Genomic DNA, 11567 nt, shown 5'->3' with positions numbered 1-11567 from the left:
GGACCAGTCCCTGGAGAAAGACAACATGCTTGGTAAAGTAGAGGGTCAGCGAAAAAGAGGAAGACCCCCAACCAGATGGACTGGCACAGCGTCTACACAACGGGCTCAAACATGACAATAATGGTGCAGGTGGCGTGTGACCAGACTCTATTTCATTCGTGCATATGAGCATTATGGGTTGGAATCAATTCCAGAGACCCTAACAGTAATAACATTATTCCCATTGCTATGGCTCATCCAGCTGCATCTCTGGGTGGTCCTTGGCTGGACCCTTGGTAGATTCTCAATGCCAGCTTCTTCAAGGGATAAATAAGTGAGTGAATGTATGAATGGTAGATGCAGACTTTAGAAATATAAGTCAGCCTATTAAAAAGTTAAGATAAAAGGTAGAATGCTTTTCTCTGGCAACAGCTCACCACAGTACAACCAGCTGCCGGGTAATTCAGTTCAAAGCACAAAAATGATGCTTTTGCTTTGAGTGAAAATTAATCAGGAACGTCAAGGAAATTGCAGTGGCAAGTTCATTAGCAACTTTGGCTGGGGAGCCTCATTGGCACCTTGCAGAATTGAAATTAAACCATGCGTGAGAACTGCAAAGTTCTGATAACAGTAACCCTGTGGCAGAACAGATACATAAAAAACCACAGACTATTGTAAGAAAGCCAAGATCCAATGAATTTCAATTTCTTGTCACCTAGAAAGAATAAATTTCACTGCATTTAACACAGCCACCAAGAGGAGCAGAGAAGGAAATCTGTAAGGTAAGTAATCCTCTGAGACCAGAAGACCTAGATGGTGCCCGGCTAACACTATCAACACATTACAAGGTCCTGGATTGTTGCTGTTGTTGTTGTTAAGTGCCATTGAGTCGATTCCAACTCATAGCACCCTGTATAGGGTTTCCAAGGAGCAGTTGGTAAGCCTGAACCACTGACCTTGCAGTTCAAACAACTTTGTAGTCTGATGCATTAGTTAACAGCACCACACCAAGACTCCCAGGTCCTGGATGGAGTAGGCAAAAAATGTGGGAACAAAAATTACTTTAAACAAGACCAGGTTTTCTGGTCTGATAGAGACGGTGGAACTCCTGAGATTGGCTTTAGATATTCAGAACTGAACTCATCCCTGGAGATCCGCTTTCATCCAATAGCCAGGTCTATAAGGTGCACAGTAACCCTGGGAGATACGCACTCCTGAGAACAATCAACTACACCAGATCAAAAGAGCAGCGTTTGCCCAGACATAACGCTCAGAAGATAGGAAGGACTAGGAAATGGGGAACAGGATTGTCAGGATTCTGATCAATCTCACAAAATAAAATGTGTATGAATTGTTGAATGGAAAACCAATTAGCTCTGTAAACTTTCACCCAAATCACAATAAAAAGAGTTTTTAAAAAACAAACAAACAAGATCACTGGCTATACCAGAACCTGGGACAGCATTTCCCTCAGAGCCGCAAAAGGAATTAGCGCAGCCAACACCTTGACTCTGAACAGTGATAGAACGTATTTCTGTTCCTGTAAGCCACTCAGTTTGTGGTACTTTGATACGTCAGTCCCAGAAAAACAGTACAAGGCAAACAGCTACCTCAATCTGCCCTCAATGTTAGCCAGAAGGCTGGAGGTTCGAAACCACCCAGAAGCGCCTCAAACGCACACCTGACAATCTGCTTCTGAAAGCTCACAGCCACAGAAACCCAACATAGCCGGTCTACTTCACACATGTGGGGTCGTCATGAGTCATAATGGACTCCCCGGCAGTTAACAAAGCAGCGACAGCGAGACTGGTAACCAGCTCACATGTGCTGAATGAAGCTGAATGCAGAACACCAGGGGTTCATCGTACCGCTCCCCTGACAAACGTGCTGGTCCCTGAAATTCTAGTGCACACAGGATGTTTACAATGAGAGGCTTCTTCTTAAGCCGGAAATCTGGTGCTGGGAGAGCGGCTATGTGGGCAAGAGTAGATGCCACTGGGGGAGAGCGTATGGCCCAGCGAGTTTGACGCCATCGTTTCCACGTTGTTTGGGTTTTACCTCTCGTGTTTCTGGATGAGGCGGGTCAGCTGGGTGGCAGCGGTGTTGAGGAGGCCTTGGGCACGGGCATGAGATGACTGCATGTTCTGCGCCAGGTACTTTCTGTGGCCAAATCTCTTACTTAGATGATATCTCTTGGTTGCCTGGAAAAAGTCCATCAACTCTTCCACATTGCCCTTTAAAGAGAAAAAAGCAAAGAAATCGAGAAATGACGCTGAATGAACACTTAAGAGAAAATTCAGTCGAGACATTAAATTTTTCATTCTTCCTTTCAGAAGAAAATAACACTGAAAAAAGAACTGTGGGAATTAAAACTTTAAACCTCCAAGTCCTTAGCAAAGGCTTACAAGAAAATGGCACACAAACAAGAAAGGAAACCCTAACTGGCTAGTTACTTTCACATCAGTTCCGACTCAAGACGCCCCCCACGTGTGTCACAGTAGAACCGTACTCCGTGGGGTTTTCAATGATTGATATGTCAGACGATCACCAGGACTTTCTTCTGAGCAACTCTGGGTAAACTCAAGCCTCCACCCTTTGAGTGAGCCGTCAAGTGCAGTAACCAACCATTCACAGCAGCCAGGAACTCCAGCAAGAGAAGAGGGCTTAGGCAACCGTGAGTCCAAAGAACTAACGGAACACACATACCACACACAGCCTCCACTACCCAGAGAGCAGAAGAACTAGACGGTGCCCGGCTGCCACTACTGACCACTTGGAACAGGACCACAAGAGGTCCTGGGCGAATGGGAGGAAAATGTAGACCAGAACTCAAAACCATACAAAAGGGCAGACTTCCTGTTCTGAGAGGAACTAGAAGAACCCTAAGACTGTGGTCCTTCAAACTTGGAACTGAATCCACCTCAGGGATCTGCTTCAGCCAAACAACAGAAAAGTCTATGAAGCGAACAGTTAACACTCACAGGGAACAATCAACCATGTGAGACTATGGGGGCAGTGTTTGCCCAAAAACCAAAGCTCAGAAGGCAGGAAGGGGCAGGAAAGAAGGACAGAAGGACGGGGGAACCCAGGGAAGAATGCCGTTATATGGAAAGCATCACAACCAATGTTACAAGACAAAATATGTATCAATTGTTGAATGGAAAACTAATTGGCTCTGTAAATTTTCAGCCAAACCTCAAAAAACAGGAAAACAGAGGATGGGGTGGGAAGAGATTGGAGAGGGCTTTAAACAATAAATGCTAGTAGGTCCCAGTGGTTCCGGGTTATCAAAACAACTCTGCTGCCCTGAGATGTGAAGTGGACTTTGCATTCCTTTGGTCATTCATCCATCCACCCCTGTGCGCAATCAGCCCTGAAAGTCCCCACCAGGACTAAATGTCCAGGATCAGTCAGTGGCCTGACCCCAGAGTCTTACAGGAGACAAGACAGACACCATGGGGAAAAAACTGAATGAACTCAACCAAGTATGATTACAAACTGGGCTGCTAACCGCAAGGTCAATGGTTTGAGTCTAGCAATCATTCTGCGAGAGAAAGATGAGACTTTCTGCTCCCATGAAGATCTACAGCCTCAGAAATCTTACACAAGATCGCTAAGAGTAGGAACAGACTCCACGGCACACCACCACCCCCCAGTAAGAGCCTTTGGGTGTTTTCTCTGGATCAGAAACTAGGCCAAGAGCTACACATACCTCATCTAAGTCAATCTTAAGAGAGTACTATTACTCCCACTTCACAGGTGAGGAAACTGAGTCCACGTCACAGCTGGTAAAGGGCCGAGCAAAGATTCTGAGCACAGCCGTCTAACTGTGGGCTCCAGAACATCAGCTCGAACCATTTATTTATAGAAAGAATCTGATGCTGTGTTTCTTTATTTACTGTCACAGGTTTGATTTTTAAATTCTCACCTTCCATGAGGGAGACCTGGGTGTAAAGTTTAGTGTCACCCACAGCCACTACCTGTCTGGAGGCTGGCGTGGTGCTATGGTGCTGAACAGGTGTCGACAGAGTGTCCAGACAGAGAGAGAGTAGGAAGAAAGGGCTGGTGATCTGGTTCTAATCAGCACTCTGTCTCATTGAGCTAACTCAATGGGAACCAACAGCAACGAGTTTTCAAAGGGAAAACCTCAGCCAAAATGGAAAGACGAGCCGTTCCCTTTATGTTCTGGATTTCTTCTGAGAGTGTCTGTCTCATGCTGAAAGCTCCTCGTAATTTCTTGGCCTCCTCAGCCCTTTCTCACTTAGCCTGTGACCAGAGCAGGCACTTGCTGTGGTTGTGTCTCCCCTGGGGAGAGCAGGGTCTACCTCTGCCTGGCGTTTATTATTTATTAAGGAGTGGAGTTATATGGCTTCATCTCCAGGACCTGAACACACACCGAGGCAGGACCACCCGTGCCCGCATCCACCTGTGTTTGGCTCCAGCCGTAAGGAGGTGCAGCCCGATTTACCCTACATGGACATGCTCACGCTGTAGTGACTGGATCCTTCCAGGGCAAGGTAGAACTTCAGAGAGGAGTCCTGAAGGCTTAGTGAATAGAGCAGCCAGCTGCTAACCCAAAGGTCAGTGACTCAAATCCACCCACCGCTCTACAGGAGAAAGACGTGGTCGTCTGCTTCTGCAAAGACTGACACCCTAGAAACCCACTGGGGTAGTTCTTCTTGGTCCTTAGGGTCGCTATGAGTTGGAATCAACTCAACAGCCGTGAGGATTTTGTTTTTGTTTTAATGTACCCAGCAAGCCAGCTGTCTGGATTTTTTTTTTTTTTTTTTTACATCCAAAGATAAAATGGAAATCACAGTGGCTTCTACATCAGAAAAAACACATTTGTCTGGAACCACAGTTTTGCATTCATACAGGGAACACAAGAATGGACTGAGGACCATGTGGCACATCTGCAGCTATCGGTTGGAGTGCGCCAAACAGCACCCAGGTTTCCACAGAGGGGGTCCCCTGGCTATTTTATAATCAGAGATTTAGCTTGTACACTGAAAGAGGCAGTCTGTGGGGGCAGCATCATCTGCATTTCTCAAATACGCCATTCGTCATCCGAACACAAATGTTACCATCACCACCCCTTACAGCCAGTTCCACGCGTCAAGTGGGAACCTCGGGAGCAATGGATGAATCGTGTAATGGCATATCTGCGTTTTGACTGGATGTGTGCAGGACTGAGTGTCTCTTGCATGTGCATGCAGGTAAATGTCTCACGACGGCCCCATAAAGTGCCACAGTGATGTTGACAGCTTCAAGTAAACAGGTTTTGCATTTGTCTAGGAATTGGTTCAGTCTGGGTGGATATAGTCACAATGAGGCTTACATGTGGAAATACATACCAATGTATTCAGGCACATCTAGACATACATCCCAAACTCTACTAGGGTTACATCGATGGCTATTACAGACATAAAGAGACATATCAAATTCCCACTATTGCCCAATCTCCCTGAACTCAGAGACCCTGAAGTACAGAGAACTGCTTCAAAGCACTTGCAAGGTTCTAAATTTTTACAGAACCAAACTATCAGATCTTCCTCCTGCAGAGAGTCTGGTGGGTTCGAACCACCGACCTTTCAGTTAGCAACCCAGTACTAACCCACTGTGCCAGCCCAGAAATACAGACAGACACACAAACAAACATATATGCCCACCACTCGTCTATCACTATGGTGACTTGCATGTTGCCATGATGCTGAAAGCTAAAGTATGGGTATTTCAAATGCCAGCTGGGTCACCCATGGTGGAGTTTCCAGACTAAGAGAGATTAGGAAGAAAGAGCTGGTGATCGAATTCCAAAAACTGTTGCTGTTGTTATTGTTAGGTGCCATCGAGTCTGTTCTGACCCTGAGTATAACCAACCAAAATAGTGCCCGGTCCTCAGCCAGCCTCACAATCATTGCTGTGTTCGGGCCCATTGTTGTAACTATATCAATCCGTCTCCTTGAAGGTTTTCCTCTTTTATTCTGGCCCTTTGCTTTTCCAAGCATGTCTAGAAATTAGCCAATGAAAGGCTTATGGGTCACACCAGAATACTGTCTGACTCACTTGTTTTGGATGCACTACTTGGAGGGATCCGTCATTGGAGAACATCATGCTTAGTGACGCAGAGGGCCAGCAAGGGTGAGGGCGAGCCTCGGTGAGATGGACCGGTACACAATCCACAGCGATGGACTCGTGAGTGCTGGTGATCACGTGGGGGAGTTGGGAGTGGGCCATTCTCTTGGACAGGAGGTCACCATGAGCCAGGTCAGGCATGGCAGTAACTCCCCAGCCCCCTCAGTCATTTGCTATAAATATGAAGCTCTGGCTGCCATGAACCAGCTCCCACCGGGTTCCTCACACTCCCATGAGTACAGGCACTGTATTAGCCCCCATTTTACAGAGGAAGAAACTGAGGCTTAGAAAGGCTAGGAAATTTGCTTAAGTCCCCACATTGAATGGGTGATGGAGGTAGAATTCAAATCCAGTTTGCCTTGTCCCAAGGCCCATGTTCCAAGCCCAGCTTTATCCTCCTTATTGGAGACCCCCAGCACACATGCACGGCCAGAGGCAGGTAGACGAGAAGTCAGCCCACTGGTGTCGCAAAAAAACCCCAGAAACGACTGCAGATGATACTGTCCACGCTAGCGCCTTACCTGGATGTCGGCGTAGGCTTGCAGCAGCATGTGTGCCGCCTCTGGCTTCAGGTCCCCTTTGAGAAGAGCGCCTTTAATTTGGGTGAAAAAGAGTCTGTGCAGCTCGCATCTCTGGAAGACGGCCAGCTGCCGGTGCGCCTTGGCCAAGTCTTCCTCTTGCCGCAGGGCTAGTGTCCTCTGCAGGTGTTCCTGCTCCAGGCTGTGCAGGGTTCGCAGGAGGCTGCTGCACTCAGCTGCAGCCTGCAGAGAGAAAAGCGGCCGCGTGAGACACTGGCCCAGTGAACATGAACACAGGTGCACAGAGGTCCACACAGGGACACACAGGTCCATACAAGTGTGCACACCCACACAGGTGCACATCCCCCTACACAGGTGTACACTCTCACACAGGTGTGCACATGCCCACACATGTGCACACTCTCACCCAGGTGTTCACACGCCCACACAAGTGTGTCAACACACACACAGGTGCACACACCCACACACAGGTGCACCAGTGCCCACACAGGTATACACACACCCACACAGGTTCGCTGACACCTACACAGGTATAAACACAGATGCATACATGTTGACACAGATGTACACTCTCACACAGGTGTGCACACACCCACAGAGGTGTACACATGCCCACGCAAGTACACACAGACATGTACACATGCACACATGTACAAACATGCCCACAAAAGTGTACATTCTCACACAGGTGCACACATGCCCATACAGGTACACACACACAGAGGTGTGCACATGCCCACACTGGTACACACATAATGTGCACATACCCACGCAGGTGCACATAGGCCCACACAGGTATGCACTCTCAAAGTTGTGCACATGCCCAAACAGGTGTGTACTTACACAGGCACATTCACAATAGATACACGTGCACACATACACAAGTGCGTACACATGAACATGGAGACATGCACACACATGGGTACATTTGCACTCGGCACACAGAGATACATGGACATGGGTACACACATGAGCAATGAACACAGGCACATATGCGCACATGCACACAGGTATGCACATGGGCACACATGGGCTTATAAACACATGCACACATGGGTACATGGAAACAGGTATGCACACATGTGCATTGAATACATGGGGATATGGACACAGGTGCATGCAGGCAAAGAATATACGGACATGTATGTGCACATGGACACCAGTACACATGTGTGAAACACACATGAACATAGGTGTGCACACATGCAATTAACACATGAACACAAGTATGCAATGCATACATGGGTACACTGACACAGGTACCCATGTGTGACAGGCACATGAGTACATAGACACAGGTATACACATGTGCATTGAACATATGGACACATGTATTCAAACATGGCATCTGGACACAGGTATGCACGTACAGCAAACATATGGACACAGGTACACACATACCCACATGGGCACATAGACACAAGTACACACGTGCAATGGACACACGTATACACATGAGCCATGAACACATGAACAAATACATACACACAGGAGCACAAGCACACACATGTGTATGGAACACCTGAGCACATGTACATACATGCACAGTCACATGTGCAATAAGCAAATGGATCCATGGACACATATGCATGCATGGGCACAGGCATAGGCAAAACACTACACACAAGTGTTCACATGTGTACAATTATGCACACGACGAGCACACATGTATATGTGTGCATGGCAAATACATGACACACTTTCAAAGGCATGTGTGCAATACACCCATATGGTGGGCACAACACACACACTGCACACATGTAAGTGCACGCAGGACAAACAATCCACACACGGCACACTCACACACACGTAAGCACACATACATACATGTGCACACAGGTTACACAATGCACACACGTAATCTCATATACACACAGTACACAGTGCACATACACCCACTGGATACATAATCCACACACGGCACACTTACATCCATGTATGCTCACACATGCACACATGATACACACTACACACCCATGTACATAGACACACAATCCACAAATGGCACACCCCTATATGCACATGTGCACACAGATACACACATAATGTTACAAGGTGACAATGACGAGGCTCCTGGGTCCTGTGCCATGCCCCCACCCCACTACCCTGTTTTCCAGAACAATCTCAAAAGCAGGAAATTCACCAGGGTGGAAATTTGCAAAGCAAACTGCCTGGCAATAACCTGCCCAAGTGGAAATCTCTGAAACCTCACGGCATCATGCTGTTAGGCTTGCGAGATGATTTCCATCCTCTTTCATTCTTACTGTAGGTGAGGAGAAAAGCACTAGTAATCAAGCCCAAATTGAGATCATTTGAGGTAAAAAGAGAAGCAAAGGAAGTGTTAAGAATGCTGGCTTTTTATGTGGTGCAGTCCAAGGAAAGCAAAGGAGGAAAGAGGGAACAAATCCTTACAGCAATTATCATTCCCACCCCCTCCACACAGAGTAGACAGGGATGGGCAACTTGGACATTGGCTACCCAAAATAGGGGGCTACAAAGGCAATAAGTGACTGGCTTACAAGCTTTCAAGAGGAAACCTAGATCCAGAGGGTGTGAAGGAAGGTAGAATCTACTGAGCAATATCTAATCTGTCTAGGCAGGGCTGATGAAAGGAGATGGGGATAGGTCTCTTGTGATACAATAGTGAATAATTGTTATCAGGACTGACTTTGAGGGTTGGACATGTAAAGGTAGACATTTTGTAGCAAGGAGGGGAGTGATTAACTTTGCAGTCTAGGAGCAGAGTCCCTGGGACCATCAAGGGAAAAGAGCGGAGAGAGGGACCTACCCAGAGAAGCAGTGATGCCTGATATGGAGGCTGAGACGATGACGTGGAAAGATGGAGCAGCTGGGGACTTTAGACCCAGAGAGGGAGAGGGGATGTGTGCTGACGACCGAGGGGCAGGTTTGCAGTGTATACCCTTTGGTTGGTTGATGATGCATGGAGGGGATTATAACCACGGCAATGAAACAATATACAATAGGATGAATGTAAAATTAATATTTTCCCATGTAAACTATCAAATAATTCACAATAAAACATTTTTTTTTAAAAAAAGCATCAATTCTTCTACCGTCTTCCTTATTCACTGTCCAGCTTTCACATGCATATGAGGTTATTGAAAATACCATGGCTGAGGTCAGGTGCACCTTAGTCCTCTAGCTGACATCTTTGCTCTTCAACACTTTAAAAAGTTCCTGTGCAGCGGATTTGCCTAATGCAATACGTCGTCTGATCTCTTGACTGCTGCTTCCGTGAATGTTGATAGCTGATCCAAGAAGAATGAAGTCCTTGACAACTTAAAAATGTTGTTTATTGGTCCAGTGGTGAGGATTTTTGTTTTCTTTATATTGAGATGCAATCCATACTGAAGGCTGTGCTCTTTGATCTTCATTGGTAAATATTTTAAGTCCTTTTCACTTTCAGCAAACAAGGTTGTATCATCTGTATATCGCAGGTTGTTAATGAGTCTTCCTCCAATCCTGATGCCACGTTTTTACTCATAGAACCCAGCTTCTCAGATTACTAGCTCAGCATACAGGTTGATTAAGTATGGTCAAACAATACAACGCTGTCACACACCTTTCTTAATTTTAAATCATTCAGTGTTCCATGTTCTGTTTGAAGAGCTACAACGATTAGGTTACATTACATGGCAAAGGTGTGGGGCTTCTGAGACAATCTGGGGCCACAGAGGCCAGAAGAAACCCTGAAATTAGCACCTTGAGATCTTCTATAAACCTCAAATATCAACGCAAACTTTGAAGCAAACAACAGTTCAGCTTCTTTAGTAAAGTATGTCTGTCTTGAGATGTGTGCTCGCTCCTGTGTGTGAAGAAATTAACAACAGCCAACTCGAAAGGTTCGATGAGAAGCTCAGCAGGCAGTGAATTTATGTCAATGGCGGTAGAACAATTAGAACTCAGAAAAGGTGGGGGAGGAGGGTGGCACAACTTATAAAACGGCGTCCATGTCACTGAATTCTATGTTAAGAATTCTGTGTATAAATATGCTGTGTATATTTTCACAAAACACACACTAATGGAGGACTTGACCAATACAAAGTTCTTAAGCACGTGACTTTGAGATCCTCAGAAGGAAGATTACTGGGTGGACCTTCCTAATGATACATCCTACTCCTGTTGACCCTGAAGACTCTGTCTGGTTGTAACCCGCCCAGAAAGGGGGGCAGACACTGGGAGTTGAAGACCCCTATCCAGGAACTTTGGAGGCCTTGGAGGCCAAGATGGCTAAACTTCGTCTCTCATACTTTGGACATGTTGTCAGGAGAGAACAGTCGCTGGAGAAAGATGTCATGCTGGGTAAGATGGAGGGTCAGAGAAAAAGAGGAAGACCCCCCAATGAGATGGATCAGCCAAGTGGCATCATTGATGGCGTCAAGTGTGGCAGCGGTAGTGAGGTTGGCCCAGGATCTGACATTGTTTTGTTTTCCTGTGCATGGGGTCGCTATGAGTCGGTTCTGACTCGATGGCACCTGACAACGACAACAACAACAATCCAGGAACTGAGTTCTGCCTACAGTCTGAGTGAGTTTGAATAAGACCCTGATCCAGGTGAGGCCCTTGCTCTCACTCATAGGACCAAGCTAAGTCTGACCCAGACTCCTGCCCACAGATAAAAATGGATATTGACCTAGGTAGAGAAACGTGTGCTAACTTACTACACAGCAATAGAAAACACTCCTTAACCTGACATCTTTGCTCCTGAACCCTTTAAAGAGGTCTTGAGCAGCAGATATGCCCAGTGCAACACAACATTTGATTTCTTGACTGCTGCTTCCATGAGTGCTGATTGTGGATCCAAGTAAAATGAAGTCCTAAACAACTTTAATCTTTTCTCTGTTTATTATGATGTTTCTTGTTGGTCCATTTGTAAGAACCAATAAACTAAAAGAA

At 46.3% G+C, this 11567-nt stretch overlaps 1 protein-coding gene across 1 annotated transcript in view; it reads right to left on the bottom strand.

Moving 5' to 3' along the window:
* The window catches only part of EVC2 (Ellis van Creveld syndrome 2), a 158481-nt gene that overhangs the window by 56517 nt on the left and 90397 nt on the right, over nt 1-11567 (bottom strand). The window contains exons 12-13 of the mRNA XM_006874141.1: nt 6633-6872; nt 2038-2213 (exon numbers count right to left, since the gene is read on the bottom strand). Coding sequence (XP_006874203.1) covers nt 2038-2213; nt 6633-6872 — 416 coding nt within the window. The remainder of the gene's footprint in view (nt 1-2037; nt 2214-6632; nt 6873-11567) is intronic.

The sequence above is a fragment of the Chrysochloris asiatica genome, unplaced genomic scaffold (genome assembly GCF_000296735.1).
Source record: "Chrysochloris asiatica unplaced genomic scaffold, ChrAsi1.0 scaffold00262, whole genome shotgun sequence".
Classification (NCBI taxonomy): domain Eukaryota; kingdom Metazoa; phylum Chordata; class Mammalia; order Afrosoricida; family Chrysochloridae; genus Chrysochloris; species Chrysochloris asiatica.
The sequence above is the reverse complement of the archived record's forward strand: the minus strand, read 5'-3'. Positions and strand labels throughout refer to the sequence as shown.